Here is a 22,209-nt window from a genome sequence, read left to right as displayed (position 1 = left end):
TATACCTTCTTGGGAGCCAGGGGTAGATGTGCGCATGCAGATTTACAAACATACTTGTCAAAATCCTGTGTGTATGTGTGTGCATAGATGAGTTCTTCACTCCAACACCGGCTCCTAGGATTGCCTTTTGGAAATGTATATAAAAGTATGTGCAAAATCGCTTTTGTGCGTACTTTCATATGCACAACCCCCAGAGAGTTTAAAAAAGGCCATTTTTATTTTATTTATTTAAACAATTTGTATTCCACTGATCCACAAATCTCAGCGGATGACAACAAACATGCCAACTAAAATCAAACCAGAACAAAAAGGTGAGCTGATACATTAAGTAGACTAATCAAACATGAGTGACAAAAATGAAATAAAACGTTGCAGCTGGAATTTATGTAAATAGCTTTGAAAATTATCCCCTTAATATTTCTAGGCAATGTTGCCTCCTCCTTCCTTAGGCTTTGGATCACTCCCCAACTCATGAACCTTGAATCAATCCTCCTCTTCTCGCCCCGGACCAGTTGGCTTCATCGGCAGCCATATCAGCAGTATTTTGATGAGCAAGGAGACTGAGCCAGTCTGCGTTCACAGGCCCCCCACCTCCCACAAGGATGCCTGGGGAGGATTCACTGGTGCTGTGAGAGCAGGCTGACTCAGCCTCTGCACTCATTCACCTTGCCATTGTTGCTTCAGGATCCAGGAGGTTTGGGAAAAGGAATCGGATGTCCGTGTGGGGTTGAGAAACAGAGGAAGCTTGTGGGGAGTGATTGAAGGACCGCATTGGGTGCAGGAAAGATGTGATCAGAGGTCTAATAGGCCTGTGTATAAATCCAGGTTTCTAGGCAAGTATAACAAGATACTTGAAGCTGAAGGAAAAACATGATGGTGCTTCCCTCTTTTAAGAGCAATTTCCTGGACACAGTTTCTGTTTTAATGAAAAATTGGGTACAGATTAATTACTTTGTGGAAATGTTATTTTAATCTGACCTTTTCCTGTTCCTTCCCCTTATTTGCCAGTGAAATAAAAGTATATTTCAAGTCATTATGGAAAGATCAAGTGGAAGAGATAGAAATGTTTTTCATTCACTGCAGGATGGATCTGATGTTTTTCTTGATGCAAACACAAAACTTTCTTTATGCAGGTCCTGTATCTCATGCGGCTTTTTGTGATGTCCACAGGTGGAGCTGGGTTATTTGGTAAAGCCAAATAACCCAGCTCCACCTGTGGACATCAGGATACCTTGTGGTCTTCCTCTTATTTCTAGCTACTTGTCTCTGTTTTCTTTTCCAGAAGGATCTGCATTTATCAATCTGCATGATGAATTTGGCTTTTTCTGATAAGTAAAGCTGAGCTGTGTAACTCAGTATCAGCCATGCATATAGGTTGAATGGGGGTACCTATGTTTTTGCATGCTGTAATGCAGGGCCTCCCAAACTTGTCCTGGGGACCCACAGCCAGTTGGGTTTTCTAGATATCCACAAGTGAGGTGCATGAGATAAATTTGTATATAGTGAGTCTCCTTGGTATGTAAATTTATCTCATGCATATTCATTGTGGATATCCTGAAAGCCCGACTGGCTGTAGAGTCCCCCAGGATAGGTTTGGGGAGCCCTGCTGTAACGTGTTTCTGATCATGCACGTGAATGTTTCTATTTTAGGTATCCAGAAGATCTGGCGTGGCATACTAACCTGAGCCGAAAAATTCTTCGGAAGTCTCCAGAACTTGAAAAATTTCACCAGTTTCTTGTTAGTGAGACAGAATCTGTAAGTTCATGTTTTTTTATTTACTTAGTAATTTCTTGTTAAATGTAGTTTTTTTGTTTTAGTTTTGAATCTGGTAGGGAAGTCGGAGGTAGATTTCAGTCATCCTTTGGCAGGGTTATAAAAGCAGCAGATTTCTTTTTTAGCTATGTGTTCTGGTGATACCTTTGTCTGGATTTGCACTTTTTCTTTGTTCTCTCTCTTTAGATGAAGGACAGTATCCATCAGTTATTGGTGTGTACTTTTGAAATTCCAAGACCTCCTAACTTTAGAGGCTTGTAAAAAAAAACAAAAACAAAAAAAACCCCAAATAAAAAATAAATAAATAAAAAAAATAAAAAATAGTGTGTTCCTCTGCAGGCCAATCTCCCCCAGTGGGTTGTGCACCTCTGCCAGCAAATAGAGACGGAGTAAAAGCTGACATGGACATATAGCGCTGCCCTGACATCAGCCCTCCAGTATTCTCCATCTCCAGCAGATGGTGGACATGCATTTCCCTTCTCGGGCTTGCTTGTGGTAAAAAAAAATAACGAGAAAAGAGAAGATTGAAGATTTTTCAGTTACTGCTTAAGCTCCTGAGGTGACACCAGTGGGTCCCTCCCTCAATTGAGCGTGTTCAGTCCAGGAACCTACCTCAGGCGTGGACTTAAAGAAAAAAAGAACAGTTGTAGCCAGAGGTAGGACTTGGTGGTGATAGCTTGTGCCTTCCTCCTCCCCCCCACCCCTTTAGCCGGAGACCCATACATGCTCTCAGCCAGGGAAGGTTGCGTTCAGGTACGCAGCACAGGTTCAGCAGTTTGAGCAGCCTTTGACTAGACCCTGCTTCAAATGCTAGATTTCTTCAGCTGCATGGTAGGCTATGGCGGCAGTTTTTCCCATGTGCCGGTGGGTGAGCATATACCGTGTGGCGGTACATGGACTTAAGCGCACATGTGCATGTGTACTTGGGTGTGTAAGGCTGTGGCCTGTATTTGTGCGCGTTCTTGAGTGCAGGGGGTTTTGTGCGCGCAGGTTTTGCACACGTAGGCACTTGAGTGCGCTCTTTCTGGGCCCATACTATCAGCGCTTTCTGTCTGGGCGCATCCTTTTGGAGCGCATGATATCTGGGCTCATCCTCTCTGAACGCATACTATCACCGCATACTATCTGGGAACCTACTAGTTGAGTGAGTACACTTAGCGCATGCTATCAGAGTGCATAATTTTTGGTGCAGACTATTGCCGCCCTTTGGCGGGCACATATACTTCCAGACACGATTGCTGCGCGCAGACGGTTGTCTAGCACATGATGCCGGATAGCTTTAGCGCCAGGGACATAGAGGTCCCAGAGTCTAACTATCTATGTGGCTTACCATATAAGGGCAATACGGCCATCACTTTTTCTAAGTGTGTGTCAGCACGCTGTTTGGACAAGATCATTTTCCTATTACAGATGTGGCTGGTGCTGGGCCATCCCCTCAGACTAAGGGGAATGGGGTGGAAGGCATAACAACGAATGTATCCCCTCCTGCTTTATTTCCCATGACAGAGATATCTACAAGAGATGTTGGGTAAGTTGGACAGTGTTAAATTTGGTCCTATGGACCCTGGTGTGGTTCCATCCTCCTTTTCCTGTTTGGAATTTTTTTCACAGGGTCTTCTAACCTTTCTGCAGGGTCTCCCAGCAGAGCCATGGATACCTTCTCTGTTGGTTTCGCGTATTTGGGGCTTCCACTTTTCAGCCTCTGTGTGCAAGTGCCACGCCGAGGGGGTCCCTGGTGATATTCAGGAGGATGTGGATGAGGGTATGTCGGATGACTCCGGGTATTTGGTTTTCTCCCCTCTGGAAGAGGGGGAAATTACTCTGGATTTGGAGCAACATAGGACTCTGCTCCGATTCTTTCTGTTGTCTCAGATGCTGAAGACACTTGGTATGGCTGGGGGTGACTCTTCGGGTGTGCAAATAGGACCCCATATTGGTCATCCTATGCAAGGTGTCATGTTTCTTCTCCACCTGGATACGATCCAAGAGTTGATTGACTGAATGGGTGCCTCTGAAGTTAACTTCAAAGAGGGGTGCACTTTAGCGGGATTGTACCCCTTTGCAATTCCCAAAGGTGGCTATCTTGGTAGCAAGCCACCAACCTGGGTTAAGGAGAAGCAGTTCTAAATGATGCTCAGAATAGGCAGATTGAAGTTATCTTTACGCAGGTCTTTGAGTCATAGCGATTAATTTTCAGTTTGCGTCTAGTTGCTCCCTGGTAGCTTGGACTGATTTGCGTCACTTTTAAGAGACGCAAGGAGAGGGAGTCCGATGACAAATTGGCATTGATCCGGGGACCACATTCTCAGCTGATGCGGGCTGTGATTTGGTGCAGATGGCTGCTAGAGGGGTGGCAACCATAATAATGACTAGTCTCCAGATGTGGCTATGAAATTGGTCAGCAGACACAGTTTGCAAGTCCAATCTTGCAAGGTTACCCTTTCAGGATTTGCTTTCATTTGTGCCCTTATGGAGGAACCTCTACTCAGTCTCATCCCTTTGGAAGATTTCAGTCCTTTTGGCCTAGAAAGCATTGTAAGGATGCAGGCTCCGGAACCGGGGCTCCTCAATTTTCACAATGAAGGTGCGTGGACTCACCTACGGAGATGGGTCCAGGTTATGATGGACCAGTGGATCCTAGCGGTGATAATGGGAAGCTATGCTCTAGAATTCCTCCAGATTCCTCAGGATGCTTTTATGGGCTTTCCGTGCAATTCTCTGCAGAAGAGAGTAGTGGTGGAGAGACTTCCTTCTGGAGGCAGTTGGCGTTGTGGGCTGCTATTTCCTTTTTTCTATCATTCCCAAGAAAGAGGTGGGGGGTCCTTCAACCCATCCTGGATCTTATGGAGGTTAATAGTCTTTGGCATTTGACTCATTTCCAGATGTAAACTATGTTCCATAAAATTGGCAGTACAAACAAGGGAGTTTCTCGCGTCTTAGATCTGATGAAGGTATATCTACAGATTCGTCAGGAAATCAGCATTTCCTAAGCATTACCGTTCTGGGCCGTTATCATGATTAGGCTTTGCCCTTCAGGCTGGCGAATGCTCCCGGGACCACCTTCAAATTCATAGTGGTGGTAGTCTGTGCGCAAACAAGGCTACATGGTATGTTCATGTCTGGATGAATTATAGCAGTCTCAGATGCTGGAGTGTTTTGGCGTATGATTTGAAGCGGAGCTGGCAGAATATTTCTGCTGGGAAATCGCATTCAGAAGTTAGTGGCTTAGGTTCAGGCCCTGAGGAAGACTATTAATCCGACAGTACAGTTGTATCTTCAGGTTCTGGGGTTGATGGTGGCCACTTTGGACATTTGTCCCCTGTTCGAAAGTGCTCCTGTGGCCCTGTCAGCACATGTTGCTTTCCTGGTTCCAGCCGCAGTCACAGGAATGCATGGTGTGATTTCACTTGCCCCTGGCTGTGCACGTTCAGTTGCACTGGTGGCTACAGGCAGATAATTTCCGGAAGAGGATTTCCCTGAAGGCACCAAGCTGGTTGGTTCTCATGACAGATGTGAGCCTTCTGAGTTGGGGAGTTCATGGTCAGGAGTTGGAAACTCGTACAGTTCCAATGACATGTTGGTGGTTTTCCAAGAGGTTGAAAGCTTGTACAGTCACGGTATTGTCAGACAATGCTTCGACAGTGGCCTACATCAGTCATCAAGGCGGAACCAGTAGCTGTTCAACTATGGTAACACGCTAGAGTAATCAATTTCTGGTTTAGTAGGCGTCCTCTGCCAATGCAGAGGTACTATGGTTCTTCAGTTGTAGTAGAAATCCAAGAGCGTAGGATAATAGAGGTTCTCGTTCAGATGTGGCCATGGAATAGAATGGGATAGGCCTTCCCGCCATGGCTACTATTAGGTGGGATCATTTAGAAGAATGCTGGCCAGACCGAAATCGTACTTCTGATGGTTCTGGATTGTATCAGTGACCGTAATTGGCCGTTTTGCAGAGGTTGCCAGTGGGCGGTCCTCTAAGGCTACAACTCAGGACAGATTGATTGTTTCAGGGACCTGTCATTTTTGTCATATGGTTTGGCCTTCAAAAGGGCTCAGATGTTGAAGTGCTGTTATCCTTTTGCAGTGATTTCCATTTTGCTCTGGGCCTGATAGGATTTTTCTATGTCTCTGGCCTTTATTACAGTCTGAGAGTTGAGAGGCCTGGTGTGAGACACGAAGTTCTCAACCTCTCAAGGGAAATTCCTTTAATTTTGGAATTTCTGCTGAAAGGTTTGCTTAAAGGCTTGGCCCTTACCACCCTTGAAAATTCAAGTAGCAACTCTCGCTTGTTATAGGAGATAGGCTAGTCAATGGCGGGCCATTGTCTTCTCATCCAGATGTGTTTCGGTTCTTGAGTGGTTCCTACCTTTTGTCCAGGTCATGGTCTTTCCTTGCAGCTACTTGCATTGCAGGCAGTTTTTTCTCTTGGCAATCTGTTCAGCGTGTCAGATTTCAGAGTTGCATGATCTTGTTGTCATGGGCCGTTTTCGGTGTGTGACTTCCTTTCTTTTGCTGATAGTGATTTTGGGAGTTTTAATTGGATCATTCCTTTTCCCTGCCCACACTGGACAGGGATATTGCTGTTCGTATTGTTTTTTGCAGGCCTTGAATGTCAAGCAGCATCTGATGAAGTATTTGATTTCTAAATTTTTAAGGAAGTAGGATCAGCTGTTTCTGATCCATGGGGGAGGTAAACAAAGGGACCTGGTAATATGGGCACCTATAGCCTGTTGGGAAAACAATGTCATCATGCTGCTTGTGTGGTTACCGAGATTCCTTTCTCTAAGCAACTTAGAGTGCATTCCATTAGAGCTCAGGTGGTATCGTGGGCGGAGCTTGATTGTCTCCAGCCAAGATTTCCTGAGGAAGCAATGTGGTCTTCCTTGCATACCTTCCCAGGCATTACTGCTTAGACGTTTTGGCTCTGAAGGGTGCAGCCTTTGCACATGCTGTGGTAACTGGACCATGGGCAGTCTCCCACCCTTTTCAGAAGTAGCTTTGGTACATCCCACTTGTGGGGATTGGCCTGCCTCAGTGCAAAGGATGGAGAAATTACTACTTATCTGATAATTTCCTTTCCTCTAATGAAGGCAGGCCAATCCCCGACTCGCCCTCGGCTGCTGATTTTTGCCTTTGGTTCGCCCTTTAGGTGTGGATATTGCAGAGTGGTGTTCCTGCTATTCGTTGGAGGACTGGTAAGTGTCTTATCTGGTCTCTTAGTCTAGTGAATGTTAATGCTTATGTCTGAGTTCAGTGTTCCCTATTGGTTGGAAGCACGAGTGGTTGATTAAGTCATGTTCAATTTATAACCAGTTTGTCCACAGTTTGGCTTTTCCAGAGAATACTGGTGGGCTGATGTCAGGGCAGGGCTATATGTCTGTGACAACAGCTTTTACTCCATCTGCTGGTAGAGGTACACAACCCACTTGTGGAGGATTGGCCTGCCTTCATTAAAGGAAAGGACATTATCAGTAAGTAGTAATTTTATTTATTTATTTTTTAACTATTCTGGTCTGACATGTAACACTGCTGAAAATGCACCGTGAGCTCAGTTTGTCCAAATCTGAAACTTAAATCATTTATGGCTTAAAGTTATTCACAGTTTAATTAATAAGAACAATTTTCAAAGCAATTTACATGTGGTAAAAGCATTTTAGCTGCATTAACTGGCTGCCTGAAAATTGCCCTCCCCCAGTGTACTGGAAATCCATGTATTGTTGCATGCGCTTTTTGCCACATTAAGAGGAGGCATTCCCATGGACGTGATTAGGCCAGGGGAGGGAAATTATGCACATAAATTACATTTTTCAACTTTTCGTGCACTGTTTTCCACTGAACCCACAGAGCGAACAAGCGCAAGCGTCTGCAGGTGCTTTGTACCCAAAATATTTTTGAGAAGGAAGGTATTTGTGTGTGTGTGTGTGTGTTCCCGTTGAAAACTGGTACAAAGACTGCAAGTTACATGTACCCATGGATTTTTGCTGAATAAGGTCCATCATAGGCACTATCATCCTGAATCAAACCTCCCCATTATTATGAAACTAATGGAAAAAATAGTTTTCTCTTCAGAAAAGGTTATGTGCTCCATCCCAGACAAGTGGGGTTTAGGAAGGGGTTTAGACAGAGACTAGTCTAATTGCACTAACTAATGAAGCTAGGATGAGCATAGATAAAGGGAGGGAATGAGCACAGTATTTGACATGATATTTCATGAGTTGTTGCTATGCCATTTAGGAGAGCTGATGACATTCAAGTTATCACTCCTTTCTCTGACCCGATAAATGAAATTATGAAGTTCTCTTATGGTCTCGATGAGAATGCTCCCTGGTTGTTGAATCACAAAATGAAGGTGAACCTCCAGAAATCGAAGGCCATTTGGATCTCCAGATAGTTGATTATAAAGTGACTAACATCTAGAATGAAGGGTACAGCTATTCTTGTAATGGGAGTTGGTAAAGTCTTAGGCTTGATGCTTAATGTTTCTTTATGGATGTCAAATCAGATTGTAGATTTAAACCCTTCCTGGGGAAATCAGAATTTCTCTTGTTCTCTCAGACTTTCTCAGATAGATGTTAACTTCCTGTATACGGCGGGAATAACAGAGGTTGTTTTGAGGAGGCTACAATTATTGCAAATGTAGCAGCCGGAGTCATTTTTGGGATACCGAAATATGAGCACATCACACCATTATTTTAAAAAAAATTTCAAGCTCCTTTGTTTAATGTATAGGGCAGTGTTCAGGAGGGACTCTTGTCTATTTGAATAACTTATTAGTTCCTTATCATCCTAATAGGACATTGAGGTCATCAGAATTAGTTATTAAAGTTGCCTTTCCCGCAGGAAGTTCAATTAGAATACACCAGATTGACAGTTCAATACCAGGCTCCTTTTCATTCTTCCTTTAGACTTGCATACAGAAAAGAATTATCTCAAGTTTAGGAATTTGGTAAAGGTCTGGTTATTTGCAGAGATATTTAATGATTTATTTATGGAAATTACATTTTATTGTCATTTTATTATTTTTTTTAATTGTTTTTACTTTTATCCCATTGTTTACTGGTAATTTATTGCATGATATTATTCCTAGTGTTGGAATTTTTAAAATGTTTATTGTATTGTCTTGCACTTTTAATCTGTTTTTCTTCTTTATTGTATTATTTTATTGCACACTGTTTTGATTAGTTTAGAAAATTGGTTTAATAAATAAAATTGTCCATTATCATGATCAAGTTCTTTATAAAAGAGAAATTAAAGCTGTTTTACATGGGCACACTGATCTCTTTTCTCTCAAAAGGGAATTTGCTATGCTTTCTGGATCTAAAGAATGTATATACTCACATAGGGATGTATCTCAGATTTGTAAAAAAGAAACACCACCTCCAGTATTATGCATTGCTGTATATTAGTGCTTCCTAACCTTTTCAAATCCAAGGCACACACATTAAATATTGTGAAATATTGAGTGGCACACTAGCCATCGAGTAAGCAGCATGGCCATGGAGAGGACTCCTTGTCTAAAAGAAGAGTTAGCATGGAAATCCCCACCAGAGCCAAACTGGCTTAAGCCCAAGAAAATGTTACTGAAAAAACACAGAGGCGCAGTGGAAATGGGGGAAATTAATGGGTAAAGAATGAAGGAACAAAACCAGCATTAGTTATCTACGTGCTGCGTGTACCTGAGACAATAGTGTGAAGTGACTTGCTCAAGGTCACAAGGAGCATCAGTGGGTGAAGCAGTATTTGAACCCAGACTTCCCAAGTTCTCAGGCCCCTACTCTAAACTATAGACCAGCGATTCTCAACCGGTGTGTCGCCAAGCACCAGCTGGTGTGTCGCAGGTCCTGGTGTCCCACAGCCCCAGTTATACTTCCTTTACCTTTTTCCTGCCCCAGTGGGTCAATTGGAAGCCTCCTCCCTTCTTCCTGCCAGTGGGGGTAGGAAGAAGGGAGGAAGCCTCTGTTTGGCCGTTGGGGCAGGAAGAAGTGGGGCATCTCATAGCCCGGGGGTGGGGTGGTTTGAGGAGGGTTAAGAGGAGTGGCAGTGTCCAGGCCCATGGCGGCGAAGAAGCCTGACCCTGTCGAAGCAAGTGCGCCGCGGGCTGGAAGTGCTGAAATTAAACACAGCGGCGAGCCACAAAGAAAAGAGGCCAGCCGCCCCAGGATTTCCCGCTTCCAAAGCGGCAGGGAACTGCGATAGAGTAGGGATTCCTCAAAGCCGATGCACGAAGAGGCCAGTTGTTCTGGGGATTCCCCCACCTCGATGCAACAGGTGGGGGGGGGGGGGGGGGGGAAATCCGTGATTAAAGTAAAAGTGGCACTCAGCCGTGCTGGTTACAGATGGGGCAATTGGAGCTCCCAACGGCCGTAAAAGCAGGCAGATGGGAGGCCGCGGGAACCTAGGGCTATCCCGACAGCCAGAAGAAAGGCCTGAGTGCCGTGGCATGTTTTTCTAAAATAAATGTTTGTTGCTTCAATGCGGCTGAGGCGGCAGCGGCAGCACTGGGAAAGCTGCCACTGCGAAATTAAAGGGGAACACAGCATTGGGGCTCTAAGCAAAGTGTGTGTGAGAGAAGAGAGAGACTGGGCAGGGAGGTGACTGGGTTGTGTGTGAGAGACAGAGAGACTGGGCAGGGAGGTGACTGGGTTGTGTGTGAGAGAAAGAGACTGAGACTGGGCAGGGAGGTGATGTGTTTCTGTGAGAAAGAGAGAGATAGACTGGGCAGGGAGGTGACTGGTGCCTGTGTGTGAGACAGACTGGTCGTAGGGTTTAATTGGGGTATGTGTGTGTGTGAGTGACTTTTGTGGGCCCTAAAGAAGAGGACCGTGAGGACAGAGCTTCAGCAGCCGCTGCTGCTCCTGGTATGTGCTTTCAAGGGAAAGGAGTAGGAGAGTTGTTGGAGAGGGATAAGTAAAGGTAGCATTTTAGGTTTCTTTTTCTTGATTGACTGCCATTTTAATTATTGAGTATTATCTGATGTCTGCTGTTTTGAAATATTTTATTGATATTCGGACAATTTTTAATAATTTTTATGAGTTTTTAATTGTTGGATGTTATTTTTGAAACATTTTATTAATATAGTTTTACAGTTATTTCTGTATGGGGATCTGTAGCAGCTTGGCTTGTTCTGTTTTCCTAATAAGGAGGTATTTTAGTGTTTAGGGCTTGGTTTAATTTTTGTAGCATTGCCTTTTCAGAGATAGGGTTGTTACTGTAACTTTGTGTGGATTAGTTTGTGTGCATTGTTGCAGATCCTGGGACTATGTTAGGTGCTATATTTCTCTTTCCATTTATCCAGGTTTGCACCTAATGCAGAGTGGCTTTTTTTGGTTTTCCATTCCAGTTTCCATATTTTATAATTTGCGGACTTTCTATACTTGGTGAAGGTCAGTTCTGAGTGTGTGACCGAGGTGAGATATTTTACTAGCATGTAGGCATTTGTATCAATCTTATTTGTTGTGTTTTCTCAATAGGACATGCATTATTGGTAAATGATTGCCTTTTCATAAGGAGGGCTATTGTGCCTGGTAGTAAAGGGAGTTTGTTTTGCTTTTACTGAGGTGTCATCTGAACCAGAATATCTTTTTTTTTTTTTTTTTTTGTACGGTGAGTTATATGGGTAATGACCTAGTTCTGTTCTGACCCATTGTGGGGGTCAAGGAGGTTCCTCTGGATGCAGAATGTATGATTACATTTAGCCTCGTGATGGTCACATGTTCAGTGTGTCACACATGTAAGAACCATCTGTCAGGTGTGTCCCGACTGAAAAAAGGTTGAGAACCACTGCTCCAGACCACTCCTTCACATCCTCTAATTTGTGTCACTGGTACCCTTCTCCATTGTGCAAGATCCATGTGTGTGTCTGCTTCCTCTCTCCCTTAGTTTTAAAATTTGTAAGAGAAACTGGTGGGGTTTTCAGTGCTTTCATAACTCCTTTTGGCCATATGAATCTTCATCATATCTATGCTGTTTGCTTCATGGAGGCTGGTGTGCCACACAACATTTTTGTTAATGTTGGGTTTGAAATGGTTGGGAAGCACTGCCCTAGAGCTCCCAATTTCACTTGCTTGCAGATTAAAAAAAAAAAAAGAGTATGGTAGGACTCAAAAGGATGAAGCTCAGGTGGGACAAGAGAAGTAGGTACTTTGTGCAGTCTGGGTGCTTCACAAAGTGGAACCTGACTGTCCCTGCCTGCATTTTGCATGTTAATTCCCACACTCTGGGGCTTATTCTGCAGCTAGGGGGAAAGACAAGAATGGCTACATATGTAGTCAGAAAGGATCTCCTGCATGTTCTTGTTGCAGGATACTGAGAGCAGAGCTCAGGCACTGGCCTGGGTCTGAGTATCAGGCAGCGGTAACTTTTCCCTGGCACACCTAATCAGATCTGAAGGTACAACAATGTCATGGTATATTGGTTGGGAAATACCTCATTAGTACAGTGTGTTTTGCTGCATCAGAACCATATCAACCATCTTTCTGCACATTAACTGCGCTGTGTATATTATGCACATTTTTTCATGTTTTTTTTTAAATGTGCACATGTAAGCAACATGCAAGATGAAAAGTATACCAATTTTTATTCTATTTTCATGGTTCATTGGTTTGTTTATTTTAGGGTAACATTAGTCGCCAAGAAGCTGTCAGTATGATTCCTCCTCTCCTACTTAATGTTCAGCCTCATCATAAGGTAAAATCATTAGACACATTGTATAAAAGTACCACAGTGCAAGTCTAAGTGTGAAACCATGATATTGCTGCTTCACTGGCTTGGGAATCTTTAAGATCTGGTCCTTCATGGACTAGCTGGAGGAGAATATGCTTCTTCAGCCCTGTTAGTTCTGATATTTTGATATACTTGGTTAAACCTTTTTTACACATCAGTGTAAAAAAGTCTTTCTACAAAGGCACATAGATACTAATCATTTGATTAATCATCAGTAGTATATTATTTCTAGAGCATTTGTATTTGAAGGAAAAAACTATTTTCTGAAGTCTGAGAAGTGTTTTCCATTACCATTTTCCTATTGATGCTTACATGCATAAGAACGACAGCAATAAGTATACTAGGACAGTGATGGCAAACCTTTTAGGCTTGGTGTGTCAAAAATTCAGAAAATGCCTAACTTGATTCTGCTGGTGTCAACCTCCACCCCAAACAACAGACACAATTCTTTACATATTAGTTTAAAAACAATTTCATACAGCACATTAATCAAACAGGATGAAAACAGCAGTTATCTGTCTGAAAAATCAGTGACTCAATAGAGAGATCCTATAATTTTGTTGGGTGTTGAAGGATGCTGGCGTGTCATCTTTGACACACGTGGCATAGGTTTACCATCACTGTACTAGGATGTATTGAATATTTCCTGCAGGCCTGCTATTAGCTATGGTCCAAATAATTACAGTCTACAGTCTGCTTTAATGCCCTTCTTTAATCCTGGGTGTGTGTGTGTGTGTTTGTAGAAGGGGTTATTGGATCACAATCGCAATATGAACCCAACTACATTAAGCAGGACATTGCCCAATGAGGTAGTCTTGGTAGTTTGAAAGTTAGCATTTTTAAACTTAAGTTTTTCTTGGAAATGTATTGCTTCTCCAGCTGCCTTGTTGGTGTTCTGTTAGCTAAGGATCTTAATGTGGTATGGAATTTCTTGTCTTCAGAAGAACAAGAGGCTGAAAAGGTTTATTCTGTTCAAATGCATGAAAAGAAGTAAGTAAAAGGAGAATGTGATTTTAAAATTAAACCTTGTTTTTACCATGTGTATTCCACATGAGTATTGAACCTTTAACACTGGTCTAATATGCGCAGGACAAGTCATTTTGCATGTATTGGGAATGTAGGTTGAGACAATATGTTAAACAACTTTGTTTTACTTCTGCCTCCACAACAAAGATAACATCTGAAGAAGAGCTGAGGTTCAACCACATTATAAATAAAGTAGTTGTAATATAATTATGTTCCTCACTTGGGCAATGATTTAAATAGCAGCATGGGAACATACTTTATGCTACAGAGAGCCACTGCACAGCTCCATGCGTGTTTCCAAATGACCTACTCATAGTTTGCATGGAGAAACAAGACCATTAATTATATGCATTTTTCCCACATTTCTTGCTATCTTTACAGCAAAATAAATTATACACATGCAGAAATTGTTATAGGCATACTGTCTCTGCAAACACATTTTGTCTTCACTTGTGCTGCTAGACAGCCAGTTGACCCTTTGATCCAGTTTCAGCTAATCAGTTGAACTTAATACTTAACTTCAAAAATATTTATTAGAGCAGTGAATTATAAGATACTCACTGTGAAGAATTGCAGTCAAGAGTAACTGTACAAATTCTGGAATTGTCACAGCTGTGATAAATTTCTGTTCCCTGTACGTACCCAGATCAGTCCAGACTCCTGGATTTTGCCTCCCTTCCAGCAGATTGAGACAGAGAGAATTTCACAGGCACTGCCTCATAACCTGGTGTGCCACCTGTTACTCTTCAGTATTTCTCTGTCTCCAGCAGATGGAAGTAGTGCAAAACCTGTGTTTCTGTACCCGTGCAAGGGATGGCACTATGGGCGGCGAGGTTTTTCTCTGTCTGCAGTTAGTCCCCCCCCCCCCTCTGTTTTTCAGCTGGCGCTCTTGGCGGGCCTTGCTGCGTCCCGATCATGCCCCGTGGGAGCTAGTGCTCTGTGTTTGTAGAGCGGCTCTCGAGCCGTGCTGGGCTGGACTCTGCCTTGACTGTCTCCCCAGAGGGGAAGGACTTTCCAGCGTGGCTGTGGCTGCTCCACATAAACAGTGCAGTTCCGGGCTGTTGCCAGCTGCGACAGAGACTCAAGCCGATCCATTATCTCTTAACGTGGCAACAGCGACTAGTTTGGGAGCATTTCGCGTGACAGAGGAGGCAGCGACGGGGAGGGGACTTCCCTCCGGAGCTTTTTCTCTCCAATTTAAGCCCCGATAACGCCTGGGGGTCCTCGGGGAACATGTCTGATGAAGATCAGGACCTTGTCACTGGGGTTGCTGTGGGGTCATCTGGGTTTTCACTGGAGTTCTATCTTTTTAATGCATCAGGCCTTTTTGGCCAGCAATGCTCGGAAAAGAGGGGCCCCAGGGATCCAGGACACTGGTGGATCCACCTAAAAAGCTACCCAGGAAGCCAGAGGCCTCCCCTACTGTTCGTGTTCGCAAGATAACGCTCCTGGGCCCCTCGGAGGACTTGGACCTGGTCAATGGTCCTGGTACGCTTTCTCCCCCCCCCCCCCCCCCTTAGAGGGTCCTGATGCCGGAGATGATGGGGGCCCAGAGGTTCCTCTGGACAGGGGTGATCCTAAGGTGATGCGCTTGTTTCAACGTGATGAGTTGGCCCCTTTAATTCCCCATGTCTTGGCGGAGCTGGGCATTGCGCCCATGCTGGCAGATACGAACTGAGGCTGGCCTCAAGGTCGGCAGGGTGATGGACAAGCTCTGTCTGTTACCAAAAGACATGTTAGAGCTGTTGAAGGTTCCTAAAGTGGACGTGTCAGTCTCCGCGATCACGATGCGGACTACCATCTCGGTCACTGGGGCAGCAGCTTTGAAAGATCTTCAGGATCGAAAGCTGGAGGTGCACCTCAAACGGATTTTTGAGGTCTCTGCTCTTGGCAACCGAGCGGCAGTCTGCAGCAGTTATATGCTGCGGGCGAGCTTATGGTGGGTGCAACAGTTGCAAAGCACCAAAGACTTCTTGCCCCCTGAGGCACAGCAGGCAGAGGGGTTAGACGTGGCTGTGGCTTATGGCGCCGATGCCTTGTATGACCTTTGCACTTCCTCCAGGACTATGGCCTCAGCGGTTTTGGCTAGGAGGCTTTGTGGCTCCACATTTGGGCTGCGGATGTGTCATTGAAGGCCCAGCTTGGGGCCCTTCCCTTTAAGGGGAAGTTCCTTTTTGGAGAGGACCTGGAGCAGCTGATAAAACAACTGGTTGGATAATAAGGTGATAAGCTCCCGGAGGATAAGCCACGAGCTTAAAATGTTTTCCGGCTCGTTCTCGTTTTCGTAGCCAATGATGCTTTCGTCAGAGCAGGGCTCCGGGTGCAGGTCAACGACAGGCCTCAGGCAGGTCACAGCCTTGGTTTCAATCCTTTCGTGGCCATAGACCAACCTGAGAAGGAATCTTTCAAGGTTCCGGCTGAGTTAAGTCTGCACAATGAGATGCCGCTGGCCCATTCCTTGGTTCCGCTTATCAGGGGCCGATTGTCCTCTTTTTTTACCAGGAGTGGGCCAAAATCATGTCAGACCAGTGGGTTCTAAGCATGATAGACCATGGTTACGCGTTAGAGTTTGCTTGTCCACTAAGAAACATGTTCCTGGTGTCTCCCTGCAGCTCTCCTGCAAAGAAGCAAGTAGTACAGCAGACTCTCCAAAGGCTTCAGGGGCTGGGACTATCATTCCGGTTTCCTGTGAGAAGCGTGGTCAAGGAAGGTACTCAGCTTACTTCGTGGTACCGAAAAAGGAGGGAACATTCTGACCAATCCCGGATTTGAAACAGGTCAACCGAGTCCTGAAGATGCCCCATTTTCGAATGGAGACTCTTTGTTCCGTAATTGCGGCAGTGCGAAATTGAGAGTTCCTGGCTTCTCTGGATCTAACGGAGGCCTACTTGCATATCAGGTTCGGCAAAGACCATCAGATGTTTCCCAGATTTATGATTCTTGGTCAACATTTTTAGTTTTGCACCCTGCCGTTTGGCCTGGCCATGGCCCGCGGTCCTTCACTGAAGTAATATTTGTGGTGGCAGCTGCTCTGTGGAAAGAAGGGATCTTGGTCCATCCCTTCTTGGACAACTGGCTGATACAGGCAAAATCAGAGGAACTGTGCTCTCAGGCAGTGGCGTCGGTGCTCCTCTGACTGCGCTCTCTGGGTTGGGTTGTCAACCTAGCCAAGAGTCATCTGGCTCAGTCTCAAGTTCTGGAGTTTCTGGGGGCCTGATTTGATACTCGCCTGGGCAAGGTTTTCCTTTCGGAGGAGAGGATTTTAATGTTACGAGTCCAAGTACAGCATCTGTTGCAAACCTGAGTGCCCAGGGTCTGGGACTATCTGCAGGTTCTTGTCTCAATGGCTTCAACCTTGAACTGGTCCGGTGGACATTCGCGCACGAGACCCCTGCAGAGAGTGTGTTGCTCTCCTGCTGGAATCCGTTGTTGGAACAGTTTCATCTCCAGCTTCCTCTTCTGGACGCCGCCAGATCCAGTCTCGCGTGGTGGTTGACTCAAGGCCACTTGGAATGTGGGGTGGACCTTGAGGTCCCTCATTGGATAGTGGTGACCACCAATGCCAGTCTCTCCGGTTGTTGGTCCTCGGAGGAGGCGACTTGATCAATCAGTCATCTGGAGATGAGAGCAGTGAGGCTAGCTTTGGAGAGTTTCTCCCACTTCTACGCAACCAGGCGGTCCAGATCTTGTCGGACAATGCGACGACAGTGGCCTACATCAATCGGCAGGGCAGTACCAGGAGCCGATCGGTAGCTCTTGAAGCGCAGATGCTTATATCCTGGGTAGAATGGCATTTGATGATAGCGGCAACCCATATAGCGGGGACCACTAATGTGCAGGCGGATTTTCTCATTCGTCGCCAGTTAGACCCCGGAGAATGGGAGCTGTTGAGCAGTGCTATGGCCTTATTTATTTATTTAAGAATTTTTCTATACCGATATTAGTGACATCATATCGGTTTACAGCAAAACTAAAGAGTGGAAATTACAACGAACAGGGAAAAAGGAAGGGGGATAACATAGGAACAAGAGATAGCAAAGAAAGAGAGAGAACAAACGCAAAAACATAATGGGCTTCTTAGGAGCAAGTGCAGACCAGTAAACAGAAAATACAATTGATCTCCTTCAGGTGGGGTCTCCCGCATGTGGATCTGATGGCGACCCACTTGAATGCCAAGGCACTGCGATTCTTCAGCCACAGAAGAGAGCACAGAACGGAAGCCGTGGATGCGCTTGTAGTTCTTTGGCCTTGCCGAGTCTTCCTTTATGTGTTTCCGTCGTGGCCCCTGATAGGCAAGGGGATCAGGAAAATAGAAACTCACCTGGTCCCGATGATCCTGGTGGCTCCGGAGTGGCCATGTTGCCCATGGTTTGCAGATCTAGTCAACCTGGCAGTGGACGGGCCTCTATGGTTCAATCATCTACCAAATGTTCCTCATCAAGGTCCTATATTTTTTGATCACGTGGATCGCTTCTGTCTAGCGGCCTGGCTTTTGAGAAGAAGCAGTTGAAGGCTCGCAAGCCCTCTACCTCTATGGCGTATATTTATTTTTGGAGGGTATTTGAGTCTTGGTGTAAGCAGCATGGCGCTGACCCTTACCGGGCTTCGATGTCTTTTGGTACTCTTTCTTATAGAATGGTCTGGCGACGGGTTTATCTTTCAATTCTCTAAGAGTCCAGGTTGCAGCCCTGGGTTGCCTTCGGGGCAAGATTCAGGGGTCCACTCTTGCCTCTCGTTCGGACGTAGTCTGTTTCCTTAGAGGCGTTAAACATTTGCACCCTCCAATTCGCAGAGTGTGTCCTTCTTGGAGCCTGAACTTGGTCCTTAAGGCCTTGTGCGAGCCACCTTTTGAACCCCTCAAGAAGGTCTCCTTGAAAGATCTAACGCTGAAGGTGGGCTTTTTAGTAGCCATTTTTATTTTTTATTTTATTTATTCAGCCAGAAGGGTTTCCGAGCTTCAAGTGTTATCCTGCAGAGATCCATTTTTGCAAATTTCAGACTTCGAGGTCTCCTTGAGAAATGTTCCTTCCTTTTTGCCTAAAGTAGTCTCGGCTTTCCATTTGAGTCACAGCGGAACTCCCGGCCTTTTCAGACTTGGATCTTGCTTCTTCTCATGCAAGGGATTTGAGATGCCTGGATGTCAGGAGGGCTCTCCTGTGATATCTGGAGGTCACTAGCAGCTTTCGCTTGTCTGATCATCTTTTTGTCCTGTGGCATGGCCCAAAGAAAGGGCATCAAGCTTTAAAGGCCACAATAGCTTGTTGGCTGAAAGAGGCTATTGAATCTTCTTATATCTGTTGTGGTCGCCCGGTTCTGGAAGGATTGCGGACTTGTCTCCCCACAGGAAATTTGCAGGGCGGCCACCTGGAAATCTTTACACACCTTTGCTAGACACTACCGGTTGAGCGCGTTCTTCGAACAGGACTCTCCAAGTCCCAACCTCATTAAGGGAAGCTTTGGTACATCCCAGGAGTCTGGACTGATCTAGGTACGTACAGGGAAAGTAAAATTGGTTCGTACCTGCTAATTTTCGTTCCTGTAGTAACATGGATCAGTCCAGCCTCCCACCCATGTTGGAGGTTTGTATGGCTGGAGAGTCCACTCGATTACTGATTCTTCCTTTTCTCTCTTCTCTGAGGTTTGGCATAGATTCTGCAGACAATAGCCAACAAGCTACTCAGTTTTATTTTCCTACTCCTCTGCTCGTTTGGGGGAATGGGTTTAGTGTTAATTCAATTTGGTTTGTTTCACAGTTTAAGCTTGGAAACTGATCAATACTGAAGAGTAACAGGTGGCACACCAGGTTATGAGCCGGTGCCTGTGAAACTTTCTCTATCTCCATTTGCTGGAAGGGAGGCAAAACCCAGGAGTCTGGACTGATCCATGGTACTACAGGAACGAAAATTAGCAGGTAAGAACCAATTTTCCTGTGTTTTAATTGAGTTTATGTGAAGTTAAGTGCAACTATGACAGAAGCTGGAGTTGAAATTGCAAATGATAAGAATCAATGTCTTTCTCAGGGGTCTGAGGATAAAAGATGCAGAAGGAGCAGTTAGCTTGCTGAGAGACATTTTCAATTCAAAATTCTTTTAGGCAGTTAAAACTTTCCCAGGCTGTTTTGCGTCAAAGGGACCAATTAAAAAGGAAGAAACACTGAGAAAAAAAAAAGCAGAACAGGCAATGTCCAATCAGAAAGTTAAAAACAGCAGCTCTCATGATCTATTAGAGCCAAGATCTTATTCCCTGCAAAAAATCTAAGCTAAACAATATTAAAACAGTACACAGGATTGAGGTGCAGTAAGGGAAACATAACAAATACACTTGGTATTGTAGATACCACTTATCAGCCATCAAACAAAACCCAAAAAAGTATCAAAGATATGCAATAGTACATAATGTTGAAGTTCCCAGGAGGAGCCAGATTCACACCACTGTTTTGGGTTAGAAGTGCTGCAGGAATCAGGATGACTGCGTCCTCAGGATCAGTGGTGACTGGGGCTAAAGGTCTTGTACTACTGATAGCAGAAGTCTCATGGGTAGTTAAGACCTCATGGGTTAGATGAGTTGGTCCAGTCTCTAAAGGCTAGTGCTAGTGCACTTTTGGATGTAAGTTGAAATGCAGTCAGTATAGAACTTGACTGTGTCTGGCTGAATGTGTTTCACGTAGTATCGGCTCCACTGCCAATACTTCCCCATATAATTCATTGTGTTATGTTATTATTTATTTTATTTATTTATTTAAGGTTTTTATATACCGGCATTCATGAAATGATCACATCATGCTGGTTTACAAATAAACAGGGGTGCAATAAATACATCAAAAACAGAAATAACGTGTCGAAGAAAGCAGTTACAATTAACAAGGACTATTGAACTGGGATCAGAGGAAATAAAGATAGTTTACCAGAGACTAAATTATATACAAGGAGAAGAGGTACAGCTGCTGTGTTGGATATGTTGATGGCGAGGTGCATTAATTTAAGTCCGGGAAAGCTTGCATAAACATATTAGGTTGTGGTGGTAATTTAGCTTTGCCAAGGATAAATTTTATGTAGGGTATGCATTTTGCATCTATTGCCTTCAAATAGGCTGCTCTAGCCTTTATGGAGGCATCTGAAAAAACACGAGTTCTTTGTAATGAGCTGCAGTGAGAGATCTAGAAATATACATATGTGGAATTTGGAGCTGCTTAAGAGTTCCGTTATGCCTCCTTCCAGGTTTCCCCTTCTCGTTTCTTCTTGGGCGGGGGAAGGGAGGAAAGAATGTGGTGTCCAATTCTTTTGTCTCTGATGAAAGTTCTCTCAATAAAAGCTTTCTTGTTTAGTGACTAGAACCACAAATCCAAGTGGATTGTATAGGCTCTTTACCATGGACAAAATGCCACGACAGGTGTATGGTTTTCCCGATGTGAAACTTGAAATGTGAATGGGTTTCCTTTCAGATTCAAATTTAGTCTAAAACTACATTGAATTGGTAGTGTTGAATCCCAGCTCCAAGTCCTTCAGGTTTTTTGCATGGCCTTCTGAAGATAATGCCTTCATTACTTTGGCATTGTTGAAGGCTATTTTATGGAGCCTCAGGTTAGCCTTAGCTAACATTGTCTATGTCTTTTATAGCAAGTTGATAGCTTCTTCCTTTATAGGTAGGACTTGATTCCATGATCCACAAGTCTGTTTTCCACGAATTGTCTGGTATCTTTGCCAACTTTAGTCCATAGGCAGCCACTGTGGGTGGCAGACTGCTGCCAAAAACATACACATGCATTGTATATACAACAGTCTTTTTGCTGATGTTGGCTTGATACAACAGGAATCTTAGGTAGTTTCTCTAGTCTTTAAGAACAATGAACTATCTGTTGGATATCTGCCTTGATGGCCTGGGCTCTTTCCTGAAAAAAATTAATACTTCAAGAGATTGTTGGTTAAGTTGGGCCCAGTGAGGAGCACATTGTTCAAAGAGACTCCTTGAAACTGAGCACTTGAATCAAATATGACTTATTTGACCTAGTTTCTGAGGATGATAGGGAGATAAGAACATAATATATTGCCATGCTGGGTCAGACCAAGATGCATCAAGCCCATCATCCTGTTTCCAACAGAAGCCAAACCAGGCCACAAGAACTTGGCAAGTACCCAAACACCAAGAAGATCCCAATGCAATTAATAGCAGTGGGTATTCCCTAAGTAAACTTGATTAATAGCCGTTAATGGACTTCTCCTCCAAGAACTTATCCAAATCTTTTTTGAACCCAGCTACATTAACTGCACTAACCACATCCTCTGGCAACAAATTCCAGAGCTTAATTGTGCATTGAGTTAAAAAGAATTTTCTCTGATTAGTCTTAAATGTGCTACTTGCTAACTTTATGGAATGCCCCCTAGTCCTTCTATTATCCGAAAGTGTAAATAACCGATTAAATCTACTCGTTCAAGACCTCTCATGATCTTAAAGACCTCTATCATATCCCCCCTCAGCCGTCTCTTCTCCAAGCTGTACAGCCCTAACCTTTTCAACCTTTCCTCATAGGGGAGCTGTTCCATCCCCTTTATCATTTTGGTTGCCCTTCTCTGTACCTTCTCCATCGCAACTATATCTTTTTTGAGATACAGCAACCAGAATTGTATACAGTACTCAAGATGCGCTCTCACCATGGAGCGATAGAGGCATTATGACATTTTCCGCTTTAT

At 44.3% G+C, this 22,209-nt stretch overlaps 1 protein-coding gene across 2 annotated transcripts in view; it reads left to right on the top strand.

The window, feature by feature from the left end:
- NSUN2 (NOP2/Sun RNA methyltransferase 2) overlaps positions 1 to 22,209 on the top strand; it is a 257,469-nt gene that overhangs the window by 62,326 nt on the left and 172,934 nt on the right. For both annotated transcript variants that reach the window (XM_029590002.1, XM_029590001.1), the window contains exons 4-5: positions 1,651 to 1,756; positions 12,389 to 12,460. In XM_029590002.1, the coding sequence (XP_029445862.1) occupies positions 1,651 to 1,756; positions 12,389 to 12,460 (178 nt within the window). The remainder of the gene's footprint in view (positions 1 to 1,650; positions 1,757 to 12,388; positions 12,461 to 22,209) is intronic.

The sequence above is a fragment of the Rhinatrema bivittatum genome, chromosome 2 (genome assembly GCF_901001135.1).
Source record: "Rhinatrema bivittatum chromosome 2, aRhiBiv1.1, whole genome shotgun sequence".
In the NCBI taxonomy this organism is placed as follows: Eukaryota; Metazoa; Chordata; class Amphibia; order Gymnophiona; family Rhinatrematidae; genus Rhinatrema; species Rhinatrema bivittatum.
This window is presented reverse-complemented; position numbering and strand designations above follow the sequence as displayed.